Source organism: Temnothorax nylanderi, unplaced genomic scaffold (assembly GCF_030848795.1).
Source record: "Temnothorax nylanderi isolate EJ_2023f unplaced genomic scaffold, tnyl_v1.0 TNYL_tig1139_pilon, whole genome shotgun sequence".
NCBI classification, from domain to species: Eukaryota; Metazoa; Arthropoda; class Insecta; order Hymenoptera; family Formicidae; genus Temnothorax; species Temnothorax nylanderi.
This window is the reverse complement of record NW_027250201.1, coordinates 15,127-36,094: the sequence shown is the minus strand read 5'-3', so window position 1 is coordinate 36,094 and position 20,968 is coordinate 15,127. Positions and strand designations below refer to the sequence as shown.

Genomic DNA, 20,968 nt, shown 5'->3' with positions numbered 1-20,968 from the left:
ATTTTGATGCTATGTTTTTGAATGTGATTAACGAAAATCAAGCCGCTCCTTTTGCTCATCCAAATAGAAAATTTTATTTATTTATTAGATCTTTAGAACATCTTTTCGTCAAGCATTCTAATTCTGCGCATGTTTTTGAGGAAGTTGTTAACGAAGCTTTACAATTAAATTTATTTACTTTTCCTTGCACTTTTCACAAAGACGATGTGATTCCTTTAATTATTCACAATTATATTCAAACACGCATGATGCAAAATTGTAAGAAAATTAATGAAACTCCGAAGAAAATTAGTGCAGAAAAGAAAAAGTCTGCCAAATATTATGTGAACTGAAGTACATTTTTTTTATTCTTTTATTTGTAATTATGTAATTATATAATACATAATTATGTATAATACAGATATATTACTTAATATTATTACGTCCCTGAATTTTATCCTTATATCGGATCATCGAGATTGTGTACGTCTCCAGATCGTCTCCGAGCGCATTGCTGGAAGAATTGTTTATAAACGTTATAAAAGTTATAAATAAAGTCGAACATCTTGTAAGAAGTCGTCATTTTGTGAGAGTCTCGCGAAGGCCGTCTTGCTGTGCGGATCACATGCATGTTATCATTATTTTATGAAGTTACCATTATTTTCTTCTTATGTAGTTTAAAGGTTAAATTGTCACAAAAATAATATTATAAAGCTCGGCATAAGTTAGTATAATATTAAAAATATCACATGTTTAGGCATTTTTGCAGAATTATACTGATAAAAAAATTCTAACATAAGTTCGACGAGTGTCAAGTATCTATCAAAATAAACTAGGTTAGTTTTTGATCACGTGGGCAAGCACGTTACTCCCAGCGCCACGGGTCGCTAAGGGGGTCAAACGAAGCTTCATACTGTCACTCCCCTGGTGTTGGCAGCGTTGGCAGCATGTGGAGGGGATGCGCTGCTAGCGCATGCGCAGCGGCCATATTCAGTTCGTCGTCAGTGCCGTTAACAATGTCGGCCATGTCGGCGCAGCTTCTATACGATACGAAAAACCTGCGCAACGACGCTTAATCGAACCGACAGTTATCGGTAGGTAGGAACGGAATACAGGCCCAGCGCATCTCCCGACCTCCTCCACATGCTGCCAACGCACACCACAAAGCGAAGGCATATCCGGTGTCGCACATATGTTGCGTTACCAAGGTCGGTAAATGGACGCGGCGTCAGAGTCGCATGATCGCCATTTTTACTCAGTGACGGGTATGTATGGTTTATCTATATCTATATATAATTCGAAGTTATATGTATCTTCACAAAATTATATTACCTAACTCAAGTCAAGTGACATGTATTTCAAAAAAAGATATAAAATCTTTAATTTCTTCTTCACAAAATTATATTACTTAACTTAACTCAAGTGACATGTATTTCAAAAAAAGATATGAAATCTTTAAATTAAATTACGCCAATTGCAAAGAGAATATGTATATTGCTTTGAAAGATAATTGTTGTACAATTTCTTCTTCACAAAATTATATTACCTAACTCAACTCAAGTGACATGTATTTCAAAAAAAGATATGAAATCTTTAAATTAAATTACGCCAATTGCAAAGAGAATATGTATATTGCTTTGAAAGATAATTGTTGTGCAGCTACTTAAAAAAAATAAAACCCAAGTGGTATTTTTGTGTTCCTATTCAAGGGTCTTCCTATTCCAACCCAAGTGGTAACAAATTTTTAATATTACAAAGAATTATTTTAATTACAAAGAATTAAAGAAGTAACAGTACAAAATAAAAATATTTAATTATAACAAAATAAATAAATTTTTCTTGTAAAAAAACTTGGCGCTGCTTTTTTACTCCTGTCGCATTCTTCCCTAAATTATGTTTATTGTTTTTTATTCAATCAAAAATCTAGTACTAATGTTTAAATTTTAATGTTTAAATTTCAAAGTCTAGCAGCGCCAAGTTTTTTTACAAGAAAAATTTATTTATTTTGTTATAATTAAATATTTTTATTTTGTACTGTTACTTCTTTAATTCTTTGTAATTAAAATAATTCTTTGTAATATTAAAAATTTGTTAAAGAGAATTAAGAAGCTATTACCACTTGGGTTGGAATAGGAAGACCCTTGAATAGGAACACAAAAATACCACTTGGGTTTTATTTTTTTTAAGTAGCTGCACAACAATTATCTTTCAAAGCAATATACATATTCTCTTTGCAATTGGCGTAATTTAATTTAAAAATTTCATATCTTTTTTTGAAATACATGTCACTTGAGTTGAGTTAGGTAATATAATTTTGTGAAGAAGAAATTGCACAACAATTATCTTTCAAAGCAATATACATATTCTCTTTGCAATTGGCGTAATTTAATTTAAAGATTTCATATCTTTTTTTGAAATACATGTCACTTGAGTTGAGTTAGGTAATATAATTTTGTGAAGAAGAAATTAAAGATTTTATATCTTTTTTTGAAATATATGTCACTTGAGTTAAGTTAAGTAATATAATTTTGTGAAAAAGAAATAAAGCTACCACTTAGGTTGGATTTTTGAATTTACAAAATACATTGCGTGTACTTGGCGCCTTTTTTTACCTTTTTTGAAAAAGGTAATTTTGTACTGATATCACCCATTTTGTAATGTTAAGCAAAGATCTGCAAAAAATTTTTATTTTTTATTTTTTAATTATTCACGAAATTAGCAATAACAACAAATTAAATTTTTATTAAATTAGCAAATTAATAATTAGTTACAAAAAATTACTATTTACATAAAAATTAATAATATTTAAGTAAAAGTAAATTATATATTTCTCACAAAAATTAAAGAAACACTAAAATCTTTAAAAATAGGCAAAATTCAAGCAGCTGTAACTTTGTTATAAATGAACAAAATTTAAATTTAAAGCTTAAAACCTGAATTTTTACATTATTTTCATCCATTTGTATCATATTTACATGTTATTAAAAAAATTTGGCAATTATATCGTTTAATAGAACAAAGTTTCAGCTTTAAGAGTCTATTTTTTGAATTGCGATACGATGATTTCTAAGGGAATTATGAGCAATCAAAGTCAAAATCCTCATTTCTTATTCAATCCGCGATAAATCAGTAACAAAAAATCGTAAAAACATTTAAAAAAAAAGATTTTGCAAGGAAAACTTCAAGCTTTTACGTTAGAAAGTCGAAAATTTTTGCAGATTTTTTTTGTGCACTTGACAGGCCCACAAAGTGAGAAGAAAATTTTCTATTTTGTCTAGCTCGTAGTTTTCTACATGTAAAAATTACCAAACTCACAGAAACTAAAAAATAATAGTAACCTTTCTGTTCGCGAAATCGCTGATTAATCCCGGCGATGGTAGCGGGATGAGAAGGACGCGCGTGGAGGATGTTAACGAATTAGTCCTTTATTTTTTGTGTAACTCAGACCACAGTCTGAGCCGTCTTTAATGAAATATGTACAGTCTGACCTGAGAAACGATGAGCGGTGTATAATGAGAAGTCTTTTGATGCGCGAGGCAATTGTATAAATTGCCTCGCTCGTGGTGATTCGCCCGTGAGCCGTTGAGACACGTGGCGGTCGGCACTCGCGCACGTGTGAGCCTGAGTCGTCGTGTTGATGTACCAGAGCTGGCTGGGGTGAGCGGTCTCTTTACACTTTACAGTCTCTTGGCAGCTTTAATCACTGCGAGCGGCACGGTATACAGTTCTCCTCGAGAAAAGACACAGAGCACACGTCGTACTACTCGTCACAGAGCGGACATGCTTTTCACACTGGCGCGAGGGAGAAGTTCGCGATGAGCGCGCCCGTGCTTGCGCAAGCTGCCGCGTTGATCCGGCCTGTCGATACCCGATCGATGCTGCCATCTGATGAGATGGCGCAACGTGATAACGGAATCTCGAACATTCCGCCCGCCATCAGCAACCTTGTTGATGATTCCTTACTCTTGATCCTTTATCCTGATGAAATGGGTAATATGGCAAGCTTGGCAATTGGCCGGGTGAGCATCGTGGTGGCCGTCTTGAGGGTAACCACCCTAGTAAGTCCATCCTTTCCGGGGTGCAAAGCCGTTACTCTGGCGAGTGGCCATTTGCACGGTGGAGAGCGTTCCTCGGTGATCAGTACGATAGAGCCCACCTTGATGTTGTTGTTAGGATGATGCCACTTGGATATTGCCTGCTGGCGTTGCAGATAATGCGCCGACCATTGCGCCCAAAATTGTTGAACATGCTGCTGGATGAGCTGCCACCGAGACAGTCGCGAGGTTGCCAGGTCGATCAGAGATGGCTCGGGTATGGTAGTGAGTGGACCTCCAATGAGAAAATGACCTGGGGTGAGCGCTGAGACGTCTTCAGGGTCGTCGCTCAACGGTTCCAAAGGCCTTGAGTTGAGAATGGCTTCTATTTGCGTAAGCAACGTTGTTAGTTCTTCCGTCGTGAGTAGAGTCTCCCCGATGGTCCGTCTCAAATGAAACTTCACGGACTTTACAACCGCCTCCCACTTGCCCCCCATGTGTGGAGCACCTGGTGGGTTGAACTCCCATCTTATGCCGTCAAGTTGCAACACTTGAGCAATCCGTTGATGTTCTTGAGCGCCTTGGACGAACATTTTCTTGAGCGCGGCGTCTGCTCCAATGAAAGTTGTCCCGCAGTCCGAGTACATGGTCTGAGCAATTCCCTCTTCTCGCTGCAAATCTTCGGAAGGCTGCTATGAATCCTTCTGATGAGTAGTCACTGACTACTTCGAGGTGAATTGCGGAGGTGGAAAAGCAGACGAACACACAGATCCATCCCTTGTATGTTTTCGCACCTCGTCCTTTCCATGTCTTGATGGTGAGCGGTCCGGCATAGTCGACTCCTGTATGAGCAAACGGACGTGACGGCGTAACCCGAGAGAGAGGTAGTTGGCCCATCAGTTGATGAGCACGGATCCCCCTCTGCCGAGCACACACGACACACCGTAAGATATGAGACTTCACCGGAGCCCGTCCGCCGATGATCCAATATTGGTGCCTGACATGAGCCAATGTCAGCTGTGTTCCTCCATGTAGAGTACGCAAATGGGCGTGGGCGATGATTAAAGTTGAGAACCGTGAGTGGCGAGGTAGAATCGCCTGATGTTTGTTGTCTTGAGCTAGTGCTGATTGGTTGAGGCGGCCGCCAACTCGGATAACCCCTTGAGCGTCTATGTACGCAGTCAATCGACTGAATGCGTGAGTAGGTGGTAGTCTCGAATTGGCCGTGAGCATCTTGATCTCATGCGTGAAGTATGCCGCTTGAGTAGCCTTGATCCAGAATAGTCTGGCCTTCTCCAAAGCTGAGTGCAAGTCCAGTGACTTGGCTCGGCGCTTTCTCAAGAGAGAGATAAACCTGAAACAGAGAGCTGTTACTTTCAATAATTTATTGAGGGTTGAGTACCTATATATGAGGTCCCAGTGGTATTCCGACTGAGATGCCGCTGCATGTAGCGCAATGCCAGGACGGGCCTCACTGCAGTTCAACTTGTCCGACAGCGCGGGTTGTGATGGCCATGCTTCAGGTGTGAGTATCCACGGTAGTCCCGTCCACCATAATGAGTGGCTTTGAAGTTGAGAAGTAGTCAATCCTCGTGATGCGCAATCGGCTGGATTGGATGTACCAGGTACGTATCTCCAGTGTGCTTTTGCAGTGAGATCTTGAATCTGAGAAACTCGGTTTCTCACAAAATCCTTCCAGCGCGATGCATGAGATTTGATCCACGTGAGTGTCACAACAGAGTCCGTCCACAAGTGAATTGCTGTAACGTTCAACTTCAAGGTGGCTTGAACGTATCGCATGAGCCTTGAGAGCAGCAGTGCTGCGGAGAGTTCAAGTCTCGGGATGGTGAGCCGTTTGAGCGGTGCTACCTTAGTTTTGGAGCACACCAATGAAATCGTGGCGCCGTTTGAACTGCGGACGGTGATATATACGACTGCAGCCATTGCTAGTTGAAAAGCATCAGAAAAGCCGTGAAATTCCACTGACGAGGTACTCCATGTGTTATACCATCGAGGTATTGAGATTCTGCTTAAGCTGGTGAGTTCTTTTCTGATGGTGAGCCACCGTGATGAGAGCTGGGATGGCAGTGGTTCATCCCATCGGAGCTTATGAAGCCACAGCTCCTGCAAGAGCATCTTCGCCTTGATCACTACTAGTGATGCAAAGCCTAGTGGATCGAATATCTGAGCCACTTCAGACAAAACGAGGCGTTTGGTGAACTGATTGGTGTGCGATGAGATCCTTGTTGAGAATGTGAATGAATCTTCGTGAGGAAGCCAGTTTAATCCGAGGATTTTGGTTGTGCAATCGTCAAATGCAATTTGTGAGCCCTGTTCCTTTTCTGCTTGAACCGCAGTGAGCACATCTTGATGAGTCGCGTGCCACTTTGATAATGGAAAACCGCCCGCCATGCACAAATTCTTCAGTTGCACTGCAATTTCCTTTACCTGCTGAACTGTGTCGGCGCCTCCAAAAGTGTCGTCAACATATCGACCCTCAGTGAGTGGCGGCACTGCAAGGGGAAACTTATGGCCTTCATCCTTCACCAGTTGCAGCAGTGTTCGCACTGCTAAGAACGGGGCACCCTTGGTACCATACGTGACCGTTGTTAGATAATTTTCCACTTCCTTGAGTTGTTTGTCTATCCAGAGAACCCGTTGTAAATTCCAGTCATCCTTATGTACGTTGATTTGCCTGTACATTTTGGTGATGTCAGTTGCCACTAAATGCCGAAACTGTCGAATCCAGAGCAAAACGTCTGTGACGTCTAAATGCAACTTGGCTCCCGTGTACATGAGATCATTAAGTGAGCGACCGGAAGTAGATGCACTCGAGCCATTAAACACCACACGTAATTTTGTGGTTGCACTGTCTGGTTTGAGCACGCCGCGATGTGGCAAGTAATATTGCGCGTGCTGGCTGGAAACGGGTGAAGCCTCCGTCATGTGATTGAGCTCTCGATATTCTGTCATGAACTGGTGATACAGGCGTCGATAGTTGTCATCTCGTGCGAATCTTCTTAGTAGGCCCTGCAGGCATCGATGCGCAGTGTGGTACGAATCCCCAAGAGTATCAGGTGATGATTTTAACGGAAGTCGAACCGTGTATCGACCTGTTGAGTCCCGCGAAACAGTGCTCTTGTAATATTCTTCACATCTTTGCTCGTCAGGCGTAAGATCATGAGTATTACTTGCAGGCACTTCTTCTTGTGTCCAGAATTTCGCCAGCAACTCGTCGAGAGCATCTTCTCTCTCCTGAATCGAGGCATGATGCACTGCAGCAGATGCCGATGATGATGTGTCGACAGGTCCGAGAACGAGCCATCCAAAAATTGAGAGCTGCGCAATTGGCATCAATGGATCTTGTTTGATGATGTTGGGCTTGATGATCTGCCCATATGAATCAGCTCCAATGATAATATCCACTGGCCGTGGTGTGAGGAAATCTGGATCGGCCAAGGTTAACTTGGTGAGATGCGGCCATTCCTGTGGTGCAGCGTTGAATGATGGCAAGATGTTGGTTAACGTCTGCAGAATGTGAGCTTGAATGATGACGTCTGATCTTGAGTGAAGTGAGCGGAGCTGGAGTGAGGCAACTCCTCGAGTTTGAGTTGACTTTTCGCCCCCAATTCCAGTAATGATGATGACAGAATGATGACGAGGAATGTTGAGCTGACGAATGAGTGATTCAGAGACGAAGGTGAGTTCTGAACCTGAATCGATGAGAAGCCGTACGCGCTGAGTAGTCACAAATGAATTTATCTGAGCCAGGGCCGTAGCTAATAATGTTGAGTGTGATAAGCGGGCCAAAGAGGAGTGAGCGACGATTGCACCATCTTCCTATTGAGCTGACGCAGCTGAGCTGGTGCTCGGCTTCGCTGATGAGTTCGCCTGATGAGCTTCATGCAGCATCGTGTGGTGTCGGTTGGTGCACTTCTTGCACCCCCGTGAGCTCTTACATGAGCGGACGTTGTGGCGGCCGAGGCAATTGAAGCAGAGCCTCCGTGAGATGACAAGTTTCTGTCGTTCTACCGGTGAGAGGTCCCTGAATTTGGTGCACGTCACCACGAAATGCGTGCCGTTGCAGCAGTCACACAGGTATACCGTGGAGCCGTCTGATGTTTCCGTGCGGGCTGGTTGAACTGCCGCATGTTGAGCTGTCGAACGCCTGGATGTTGAGGCGACCGTGCTCCCTGAGCTGGCCGTGGACTCTATCCTCTCGAGTGCTCGTGCTCGAGAGGTGAGAAACTGCTCGAGCTGCTCGAATCGCGGATACTCGCGCGTGGCTCCTAAGGACGTCTCCCACTGCTCCTTCGTCTGGCGATCCAGTTGCCTGGACAGCTGGTACACCAGGATGCTATCTCCCAGATCCTGTGAGACGCCCAAGGCTTGCAGGCCCTTGATTCCTTCCTTGAAGGTGTTGAGCAGCTTGTCCAGTGATGCGGCGTTCCTGAGAAACGTCGAGACACGTGTAAGAAATGCTGCACGAGACGAGAACGTTCGAGGAACGCGAGAGAAAGCGCGATGCGAAGCGAGAATCATGTACTGAGCACGTGATAATGTTTATGTGACACTCGCGAGGGCGCGTGAACACTTGTGTAACACTCGCGAGCGCGCGTGAGAATGTCTGTCTTTCACTCGCGAAAGCGCTATAATGTCTACGTGGCACATCGCGAAGGGCATGCCCTTTTCACGTGATCTGTGTCTGAGTTACACCATAAGTTCCACGCATCCGGCTCGAAGGACCAAATGTTCGCGAAATCGCTGATTAATCCCGGCGATGGTAGCGGGATGAGAAGGACGCGCGTGGAGGATGTTAACGAATTAGTCCTTTATTTTTTGTGTAACTCAGACCACAGTCTGAGCCGTCTTTAATGAAATATGTACAGTCTGACCTGAGAAACGATGAGCGGTGTATAATGAGAAGTCTTTTGATGCGCGAGGCAATTGTATAAATTGCCTCGCTCGTGGTGATTCGCCCGTGAGCCGTTGAGACACGTGGCGGTCGGCACTCGCGCACGTGTGAGCCTGAGTCGTCGTGTTGATGTACCAGAGCTGGCTGGGGTGAGCGGTCTCTTTACACTTTACAGTCTCTTGGCAGCTTCAATCACTGCGAGCGGCACGGTATACAGTTCTCCTCGAGAAAAGACACAGAGCACACGTCGTACTACTCGTCACAGAGCGGACATGCTTTTCACACTGGCGCGAGGGAGAAGTTCGCGATGAGCGCGCCCGTGCTTGCGCAAGCTGCCGCGTTGATCCGGCCTGTCGATACCCGATCGATGCTGCCATCTGATGAGATGGCGCAACGTGATAACGGAATCTCGAACACTTTCAAAAGTAGAAATTTTGAGCTTTAAAATCCTTTTTTTAAATTTAAATTTCGTTCATTTTTAACAAAGTTACAGCTGCTTGAATTTTGCCTATTTTTAAAGATAAATTTATATAGTGTTCCTTTAATTTTTGTGAAAAGTGTAGATTACTTAAAAAATTGATAATTTGTCAGAGAAAAATTTCTAGTTTGTGAAAATTAGTAATTAGGTGAAAATGAATTAATTTCTTTTGTAAACTGGTAATTAGTAAAAATAAATTCTTTATTATTAAAATAATTAATAGATGGTTTATCAAAAATAAATTACTATCTATTTGAAAATTAATAATTAGTGGAAAATAATTATTAATTTTTTCAATAATAAATAAATAGTCTCAGATAAATTACTTATATTTTAAAAATTATTAATTGGTTGAATATAAATAATTTAATTATTTATATTATTTATATTAATTATTTATATTATTTATATTATTTATATTTATAAGCAGTTAAATGTGGTTTAAAAAAGGTAATTATGAAGGAGAGGGGCTTCCTCACCGAATTGGCTAAAATTTTAATTTTGTGTATTTTGGTGCGTAAAACATGAATCTATAAGTTAAAATTGTCGCTCTCAATTAGGAAAAAAGTTATTTAGTACTAAAATTGATAGTTGCGTGGTTAGAACAGGTTTTATTAACCGTTCCTGTTTCTTATCGATTTCGCCATTAACTCGGCTAATTGTTCTTCCACGGATTTTGGAATTTCCGCCTCGACATAACGTATCGACATAACGTATCATCTACTATCTATAATATACGATGCTATATTTTTATTATCCATTTGTCAATTCAATTAGAAAAAAAATTCAAATTCTTTTATTTGAAGCACTTGTGAGTTTTACAAAAATGTCTCTCGTTATGTCTTGTATCTTTATCATTATGATATCGTTCAAAATTGCTACTCTTAGAAAATGTATGGATAAGCTTGATAGGACTTGCTATTTTATCTACGAATATGCAATTAACAGATCCAAACAGTTAAGTGACAAGTATATCGACAAAGATAAAGTCTTATTTGCTTGAATCAACATGCTACACGTATGTATATCACGTAAGTATGACAACGGAATGGAGATTATTGGAAACGATCGGAAAAGGACATAAAAGATAAATCGCGGATTTATTTATGAATATTCTATATTAAACATAATTAAAATAAAGAAAACTGCACTTTGTAATTTTTAATAATATATTATAAAATCTAATATGTATATATGTATATATGTTTGAACTATCATAAAACAGTCATTTCATATAACTATTAGCAAGATTTTGAATTTATGTTTACCATTTATTGGTTCATCAAATATACTTACATATAGAAATATTGTTAAAAATATGTACCACATTGTAAGCTTCTGTCGACCATTTACCTGCAAAGGAGTAACATCAAAGTATAATTACATATCCAAAGATAAATAATTTTGAGTAGAGATGTATATATCTAAAATCTACTTACACGTAGGAGTTGATAATAATCTCGTTGATTGGAATGTGGCTTGGATCAGTCAACTCGCGAAACTGTAATATAATAATAAATCGATTAGAATTTTCGGAAACATCACTTCATACGATTCTTTCACACGATGACAGTTAATGTTAATTTCCGATTACCTTATTATTATGTTTCGCGTGTTCTATACTTGTCGTCATGACGAAACATCTGACCGAGACATTGCGCTTCTTGGCTACCTCAATGTATCTCTTTCTCGAAGCTGGATCGGGATTGGTATTGTCTATAACTATACTTTTTCCTTGATTCAAGTATTGTTGGACTGCGACAATGCACTTTTGCCAGCTCCCTAAAGTGTCTCTGTTGACGTATTTCCGGAGTCTGGACTGCCGACCATAACCCACTCGGCATGTAATATTTCAGAAACATTTCTGCAAAATTCCATTTGAAATATTACACCTTTCATCAATATTTCAGAAATATTTCACGACCGTTTCTGCAACATTTCTGCAATGTTTCAATCGGCAAAATTATTTCAAATGCAACTTTGCTGAAAGATTTCGGCAATATTTCTGAAATATTTCTGAAATATATCTACGAAATATTGCAGAAACACTTCAGAAATATTTCAAATACATTTTACACTGAGAAAAATGTTTTGTATTAGCAAACAAAATTTTGTTACTGACGCAAAAACTATTTGTTGATATGTGAAAAATGAAATATTTTGTTACCGGAACAAAAAAAATATATTAAGCCATGTGCGTATAGTCGCCGCGCATTTGTCCGAAGAAATCCGCTCTCTCAGCCGGTCACCCATCCAAATAGTATACCGGCGCCTTGTTGCTTGACATCGATGATCGAACAGGGTAGTGGTGATCTTCTGACTCTGACGCTTCTTTCTTTCTTATACTTGCTTATTTTGGTGAGCATAAAGCTATCGCATAACAATATTAACAATACAGATATACGAATAAATCTTTTTTGCCAGTCAGCGTCGAATATTATTTTATATTAAATATTATTAAATATTTTATATTTTATATTAAAAATGCCATATGACAAAATTTGGAATATTAGAAAATTCTTAATAAAAGAGAAAAAATGCAATAAAATGCAATATTAAATAATAATAAATTTAATTTTTTATAAGTTCTAAAGTCTGTCAGCAATTTTTCGGAAATATTACAAATGCAATGTTGTATGTGAAACATTCAAAAATATAACGCGTTCAATGTAAACGTAATAATAGTTTTATCATGTATCAGAAATGTTTCTAAACCATTACATCTGCAATATTTCTTCTGCAATATTGTAGAAATTCACTGCCTGCAATTCAATTTTTCATTACCTACGCAATCTTTCAGAAATTTTTCAGAAATATTTTAAATGCAATGTTGCGTTTGATATGTTACAGAAATATTATTCGTGCAATGCAAACGTAATATTACTTTTATAATGTTTCAGAAATATTTCTGAAATATTGCATCTGCTACATTTTTTTGCAATATTACAGAAACTTACAAATATTGTAAACAACTTTCTGAAAGATTTCAGGAATATTGTTAATGCAATATTATAAAAAACATGATGCAGGTACATTTCTGAAATATTTCAGATGCATAGTTACAAATGAAATGTTAACGAAATATTTCTGCACCATTTCCGAATATTTCAATATTTCAGCAACATAACATGCCGAGTGGGAAGTACCATCTGTTAATGGATATCTATAACCACGAGGAAAGAGCGGGCCTCTGTTCACATTTGACGTTCACGACGATATTCGTGTTATGCACAATGCTTCTGTCGAAATCGAGGAATCACATGCGGAAAAGTTTTACTTAGGTATTTATCATTAAAAGAATACTTTGTATAATTCTCTTTTATGTTATTTTTTTATTTTTTCTTATTAGATCATGGTACAAGAGGAACAAACACATTTTTCCAGCGAGTAGATGGGAACCTTTTGATCCAACGAAAAGTTACGACAAGTATACAGTGTCGGATAAAAATAGGAAGAAAGATAAAATCTGATAAACTTAGATTCAACGAATTGTCCAATTTCGTTTAAAGGATTCAGATTCAAAGGACTGTAAATATTATAACCAGATAAATAACTTTGTTTCATCGTACAATTGATTCATTATGCAACAGATTGTAATATATATATATATAGAATATTACAATATATATACAAATTTATATATGTATATATATTGTAGCTACATTGTATTTTTAAGGACTGTGATTTTAATTCATTCAGTTATATAATAATATTTAATTCATTTACTCGATTATGTAGCTCTACTAAATTAGTCTTTTGAATCTGAATCCTTTAAACGAAATTGGACAATTTGTTGAATCTAAGTTTATCAGATTTTATCTTTCTTCCTATTTTTATCCGACAGTGTATACTTGTCAACTTTTCGTTGGATCAAAAGGTTCCCATCTACTCGCTGGAAAAATGTGTTTGTTCCTCTCGTACCATGATCTAATGAGAAATAACATAAAAGAGAATTATACAAAGTATTCTTTTAATGATAAATACCTAAGTAAAATTTTTCCGGCATGTGATTCCTCGGTTTCGACAGAAGCATCGTGTATAACACGAATATCATCGTGAACGTCAAATGTGAACAGAGGTTCGCTTTTTCCTCGTGCCTAATCACAATATTACATACATTAAAATAACATGCCAACATTGTGATATTGCTTCATAAGTTTTATCATTTAGTATCTTTACCTTAGTTACAATAAAATCGTAAAACGTATAATGGTGCGGTAATATAAGAAAGATCCTCCTTGACATACATTAACTGATCTGCCATTACTGTTTTAAGCTCGCTGAATTCACGCTTCAGAACTTCTAAACATCTCTGAAGAAGCTGATAGATAGAATTACCTGTGAAAATTTAATTTATGCAGTAGAACATTTATGTCACGCCAATGTTACTCCAAAAGTGACACTGGAGTATTTTAATAACTTAAAAATTCCCTATAAATCACTGAGACATTCACCTTTCTTCATTATAACACTCCGACGATAGCCAGAATTTAGGAAAATTATTTCATATTAACTCAATAGGCGTTAAACTTGCATACATAGGGAGCTTTCCAGCAAGTGACACAAGCCGACACAAACGTCGTTCTATCTTTCTTTTTTGGCAATGAGTAACAAAGACAAAACGATACCTGTGTCGACTTGTGTCGCTTGCTGGAAAGCTCCCATAAGTGAATCTCGCGTTTTATGTAAAATTTTGTAAGAAACTGGTAATCTAACCTACTTACGAAAACGATACGATAACTTACGATAATTCCTTCGCGTAAACGGGAAAATATCTCTTCGGCATCAGCTCCCTGCCGTCAATATATCTTGATATATATTGGGAGATACAGATCGCTTCAGATTGCGGCTGACAGCGTACTTCCAAAAGTCAGAAATGCACATTGAGAAAATAGGGGAGAGGCGGGAGATCGCAATATTATCCATGTTATGCACAAACTAGGTTAACCTGTGTAAACACTCGCGTAAACGTAGTAAGTATAAGTATATATAGTATAGTAAGTAACAGTAATATATAAAATAGAAAATAGATATAGGATAATTACATTATAAAATAAAACAATTACCATGAATTAATCGTCGCGTCGCGTAAAGAGTCACAGTCGGTCTCGCTCCGACACTACCGTTTTTTTTTTTTTTTTGTTTCCCTCGGGTGAGGGAGGATAAGTGCCTTCAGCTCCTCCCTGGAGCTATATAGCACATCGGTACTTGTCCTATGTATTTGTTCTACTTTTCCTTTATTTTGATTATCCTCTTAAACCGGAATGTGTATATGTATGAGTGTAAGTGTAACTGTGAGGTTATGTCCGCGATGTGGTGAACTCGGGATACCGTAGGTGCGCTAGGCCCAAGGAATTGCGCGGATCACTTCCCCCTGCGGCTGTATGTGTGTGTGTGTGTGTGTGTGTGTGTGTGTGTGTGTGTGTGTGTGTGTGTGTGTGTGTGTGTGTGTGTGTGTGTGTGTGTGTGTGTGTGTGTGTGTGTGTGTGTGTGTGTGTGTGTGTGTGTGTGTGTGTGTAAGTATGACTGTGTGTTTATGTCCGCGGTGTTTTGAACTCGGGATGCCGTAGGTACGTTATGCCCAAGGAACTGCGCGGATCACTTCCCCCTGCGGCCGACACTACCGTGTGTCTCTCAATAGGTTAGGTTAATTGAACTGGCTGATAGCGCTCTGAACGCACTATCTGCACTGCGCGCAGTACACACACGTATTATAACTGAACTGACTGTGACAGCGCGCTGACGAAAGCGCCGCCAGTGTCGAAAAAGTGAAAGTGACATTACTCTGTTATATGTATGTTATATTGAGAGACGTCGGCGTTAGGAGGAGAACTATCTTAATATAAAATTTTCACATTTCGACTTTGCGTCGCAATATCTCCGCTCGTAGGGCACGTAGCGGAAAAATGAAAAGAACGAATCCCCCCCCCCAAATCGACCCCAAGCTATCGATCAAGCCTACTTAGAACTTGATCCGTTCACTCGTTGCCGAGATCTCAACATCTCGAGTACTCGCAACCCGTCGCGTCGCGTAAAAGAGTCACGGTCGGTCTCGCTCCGCGTATACTTGGCGCGAGACACTACCGTGTCTCTTGATAATGTGACCTCATAATAAGTCAAAGTTTTAACCTTGCATTTTATAATTTATATATACATATATATTATATCGTTTTTATGAAATATATAAAAGATCATAATGAGATATATATATATATATATACATATAAAATTTATATATATTAAATTTATTATCATTTAGGGCCTGAGCAGAATAGCTGACTTATAATTTCAAGACAGTGTTTTATGCTTTAAATCTTTGTTTTTAGCAACGCACAATACTGTCTTGTGTCTCAAGTCTTAAACGAGTGTACAAAGTGTCAACATTGTAAGACTTGAGACATAAGACAGTATTGTGCGTTGCTAAAAACAAAGATTTAAAGCATAAAACACTGTCTTAAAATTATAAGTCAGCTATTCTGCTCAGGCCCTTATCTAGCCCGATAGATATTGATTACACGTCGATTACGCGTCGATTACACGTCAATTACGCAGATCGAGTCAACAGGAGATCGACATGAGAGACAAAAAGAGATCGACATCGATGTCAATTTCGATCCCGTTTCGAACCCGCATATCGATGTTGATTTGATGTCGGGTCGACTTTTTGTTTCTTCCTGGGTACTGCCTTATCCGGCCATTAACTTGGCTAAAAGCATTAATTTAAAAAATAAACACAACTACTAGGTGCGCAACTAAGTTTCCGGGTTTTTTTGATCAATAAAAAATGGAAAATTTCAAGAGAAATACAAAAAATGGTTTATTCAAAGTATCGTCCCTCGCTAGCTATACATTTTCGCCATCTCTCTGGCAATACATGAATACCGCGACAATAAAACGACGCGTCTTTGGACCGAAACCATTCATCCAACCAATTTTGCACTTCTTCGAAATTGTTCAAGTGTAGCCCAGCCAAGCCATGCGCCATCGACCGGAACAAGTGATAATCGGAAGGCGCCAGGTCTGGCGAATACGGCGGGTGCGGTAGCAGATCCCATTTCAGCGTTTTGATGGTGTCCTGGACGATGGAACTGCGATGGCACGGAGCGTTGTCGTGCTGCAATATCACTCGTTCGTGTCTCGTGTCCCATTCTGGCCGTTTTTCGAGCAATGTATGGTTTAAATTGATCAGTTGTTGTCGGGAGCGATGCCCATTGACAGTTTCGCCCGGTTTCAGCAGCTCATAGTACACGATTCCTTTCTGGTCCCACCAAAGCGCTCCTTGTCCTCAGTGTCGAAATCGCCACTTCTGAAGCGTTTAAACCAATCTTCACAGGTAGTTTTCGATGGTGCATGTTCGCCGTAGGCCTCCTCAAGCAAACGACGTGCTTCAGCTGCATTTTTTTTCAAGTTAAAGCAGAAAAGCAAAGCTTCCCGCAAATGCTGTTTATTTGGCACAAAACTCGACATCTCCGTTGTTAGAAAAAATATTTTTGCGTTGCGATATGTGTTTATATAACGACTGGTTATTGTTAACAGATGTCCAAGCTATAACTTCAGACAACTTCAGACAAGTAAGTCGAGTACATGTGTTATTGGTGCCATCTATGTGTGAAACCCGGAAACTTAGTTGCGCACCTAGTATTAGATAATCAAAATATGAACTTTTACATTATTTGTGCGCGAATGGTCGAAGGAGTTACGAGTGAAAAGGAATTTTGAATTTAATTGCAAAGTCTTTTTTCATTATGTAAATGTCTATAATAAAATAATTATGTACAATATTTACAGTCTTTATGCCGCGACCCTTACGGAAAGAAACTACAGCGGATTACAGAAAATTATATTACAGGAACTACATAAAAGTATTACACAAAATTACAGACTGAAGTATTGTAATATACTGTAATATTTTCGTACTATACGCTCGGATTACAGGAAAATATTACAGGATTACAGGACTACAAGATTGCAGTCCTCTTAATACTAGAGGACACTGATTTCCGATATTCACCCGGCATAAAAAAAAATTATTTTTTTCTTAGTTTTATTACTTTTTTATAACTAAATTTGTTTCTTAAGATGCAGTCTATAATTATAAATATTTTCTTGTATTTGAAAAACACACTTACCTTGGTGGGATTCGAACTCGGGACCTCGGGACCTCTGGATCGTGAGCCAACTGCCTTACGTGGTAGACTACTTCTTAATTTGATGTAAGTGTTATATATAGTCTACATATGTCATAACCAGCACAAATATATAATTTTTCAAAAATCATCTTAAGAAACAAATTCAGTTTAAAAAGAGTAATAAAATTTTTAATTGGATATATGATATAATATTTCTTAAAGTCGGGTGAATATCAGAAACCAGTGCCGGCTCATTATGAAATTACTTATAAAATATGAAATTAAAAAATAATAAAATGTGGTTAAAAAGTGATACATTAAATCTAATAAATTTCAAACAATATTTATAGAAATAATTTATATATATACAGCTGCATTGAAGTAAAAGTATACTATATATGGAGGTGGAGGGGTAAAAACCACAGTCGTGTAACTCAAATTTTTAAAAATATTTTCTCGTGTGCATAGATGCAATCTGTACAATATATAAATTGCATCTATGCACACGAGAAAATATTTTTAAAAATTTGACTTACACCACTGTGGTTTTTACCCCTCCATATATGATAAGATTCGCTATTTCAAATTTTATGGATTACTGGTAGCATTACGTTTAATACACATGTGTAGTAGTGTATTACACATTTTGTAGATTACATGTGTAGTCTACTACACAAGTCACTTACCACACGTGTAGTATATTACACATATAATGGATTACACGTGTAGTCTACTACACAAGTCACTTACCACACGTGTAGTATATTACATATATAGTGGATTACACGTGTAGTGGATTTCACTCTTCATGATTAGACGTGTATTCCATATTACAGGGATTTCACGCACTAAGTAATTACAGCGTGTAATAACTACAGATTATTGTGTTCCTTTCTGTGATAACTACAGGTGGTCCTGTAGTAACTACACAAGTGTAATATTTACTGGCTGTAGTTTCTTTCCGTAAGGGGAGTTACGGACAGAGATTCGTTTCGAGAGATTCCGCTCGAACGACGGATATTCTTTGTGCCGCGAGCTACGGACAGAGATTCCGCGAACGACGGATATTCTCGCGCGTGAAAGCAAGCACACGATAACCGCGAGCAACGGATAGACGAGTAAAGATTTTATTATCGATACACTTTCGTCGGAATACTTTAGTCGAGTGCCTCTTCACGCGCGGAGATCAACGGCTCAGCTGATCTCGAGGTCGACAACCGATCAGCTGTTTTGGAATATCGCCCGCTCGCTTTGCCCCGGGTGTATGCTTCGCGCACCGAGTCCCCGAGACAAAGGAGCGAGTCGGTATAGGCAAAAACTAAGCTCTGTTTTTCTGCCCTTCTCATGTACCTCGAAATATATTATTGTTTCAGCGAACGGATCTATTCTTAACTTACGGAAAGGCAGAAAGTGAAATTATTTAAGATTTTAATGCGCTGTATTATTCGCTGGATTATTTAACCGGCGCCGGTTTTAGGTTTGATCGCGAACATTATTATTAATCTTGAGTATATACATATGCTTTTAAACAAAATTAAAAAGTTAATTGCAGATATTAATTACACAAAAATAAACTGTTCGTATTTACCTGCATTGTTATATATAACTGTCGACAGCATTTTCGTCTGTATCTTCTAATACTTCTGATACGTCATTAATTTCTTGTTGTGTTTTGTTCGCAATAAGTTGTGTCAAAAAAGCTTCGTCTATAAAGAAAAGCACAATCGTTAACCTAGCATCTGACCTACTACAATTAATAAAGTGTATCATAATAATATCTACGTAAACACATAGTATAATTTTACCTTTTGTTGCTTTCTCCATATCTTCTTTCATCAAAAATAAATTAATTACTTTGTTTTTTTTTTCTTCAATCAATACAGGAAATTCAAATAATTCTTTATCCATTATTATTTCCGAACTTATCGATTTCTGTGGTCAATTCTCTCTTGTCTATTGTGTTTGTTCGGTATGTAACCGGTGCAATCTAAGGGTGCTGTCCCATGGACATCGGAATTATCGGAAAACAGAATCGGAAAGGTGGGATGGTGGGGAGCTAACCAATTAGAATGATTCCGTTGCGTGTTTTCACATCTCGGTTCCCCATGGCGATCATTTTTCGGAACGGAATTCATGCATGTGCGTAATTCAAATATCTGGCGGTCACTGGCGGTTAAAGAGAGGTTGTGATAAGTTGCTGTTGTATTTATATATTTATTTTGATTGAAAAAAGGGGAATATGATGTCATCTGCTGTAAGTATTGTAATTATGAGATACGTATGCTAAGTTATGTTATATTAGGTTATAATGTTGATATATTGATGGTCTAGCATACATTTCTAGCCTAACATACATATACAATATGCTTATAGCAGTTTCAATTTGCGTAAAATTCAATTACTTTAATTATGTATATGATGTTATTTATTTATTATTAGACAGCAAAATGTGGTTACTGTGGATGATTGTTGAAAATGGATGCTATTTTGAAACATTCCTGTTTTGGTCTTTTCAACGCTGCATGTCAGATTCTAAGCGTGGATGAGGCTGGAAAAATTGTTATGACAGGTATGAAAAATTTTGTATATAGTATTTATGTAGTATTGTATATAATATTTTTATGCAATGTGTAAACAGTACGAAATTTTCGTTACAATCAATAGTGAGTTTTCATCCTTATTGTTTAGATATCAATTTGATGGAGACAACAGGGGATGAAAGCCTAAATGATGTAACAGGGAATGAAAATAATGCTTCAGAACCACAAGAAGTAGATGAAGAGCTGATAAGTATAGTTCAACTACGACCAGCTTTGTATGATCCTCGTACCACTTCAAGAAAGAACTAAATTAAAGAAAAAAGATCTATGGCAGGAAGTCAGTAATTGTCTAGGAGGTAAACTTTATGATTCAACATTATCATTACATTCTTTTTATAAAATGTGTTTTTTTTTTAATTAATATTTTAGGAGCATATTCAACTATTGGCGCCGAAAAAAGATGGCAATATTTAAGAGATTGTTATACAAAAGCTAGGAGGAATTTTAAGAAACAGAGCACTGAAAAAAGGAGTGGTGCCGCAGGTACTTCCATAAATGAAAGAAATAAACCATCTTTCCGCTATTACGATGCAATGAGTTTTCTTAATGATACATTAGAATATGAAAAGTAAGTTATATTGAATGTGTTAAATGACATCGTCGAATAATAACAACTAAATTTATTTTCTATTTTTTTTCCAGAACATGTACATCTTTAAGATTTCCAAACAGGAAAGACACAGCTCAAGTGACGAATAACCTTCCTGTTCCTTTACCTTCCTGTTCAAATTCACCTATGGCTATGAATGACAGCAACGATTTAGAAAACAGGCCACCTTTAACGCCATCACCGGGTATCTCTGAATTGTCTGTAGCGACTTCATCTTCGCGAA

The 20,968-nt window shown here is 38.2% G+C and overlaps 1 protein-coding gene and 1 long non-coding RNA gene across 2 annotated transcripts; both read right to left on the bottom strand.

Annotated features, from left to right (window-relative positions):
* Positions 1-3,403: 3,403 nt before the first annotated feature.
* Positions 3,404-6,979, bottom strand: LOC139786757 (uncharacterized). The gene is made up of 2 exons (XM_071725874.1): positions 4,702-6,979; positions 3,404-4,581 (listed from the first exon to the last, which is right to left on the bottom strand). The coding sequence occupies exons 1-2, from the start codon at positions 6,957-6,959 to the stop codon at positions 4,551-4,553; spliced, it is 2,289 nt and encodes a 762-aa protein (XP_071581975.1). The 5' UTR covers positions 6,960-6,979; the 3' UTR covers positions 3,404-4,550.
* Positions 6,980-10,505: 3,526 nt separating this feature from the next.
* Positions 10,506-11,206, bottom strand: LOC139786756 (uncharacterized). Its single transcript, XR_011722397.1, has 3 exons — positions 11,001-11,206; positions 10,846-10,907; positions 10,506-10,759 (listed from the first exon to the last, which is right to left on the bottom strand). It is a non-coding gene; the product is annotated as an uncharacterized lncRNA (long non-coding RNA).
* Positions 11,207-20,968: the final 9,762 nt, after the last annotated feature.

Excerpts from the sequence above, each read along its gene's own strand:
- LOC139786757 (XM_071725874.1), bottom strand. The coding sequence starts at position 6,959 with ATGACGGAGGCTTCACCCGTTTCCAGCCAGCACGCGCAATATTACTTG. Across the intron at positions 4,582-4,701 it reads TCAGAAGGATTCATAGCAGC|ATCAACGGATTGCTCAAGTG; the intron begins CTTCCGAAGATT and ends GCGCTCAAGAAC.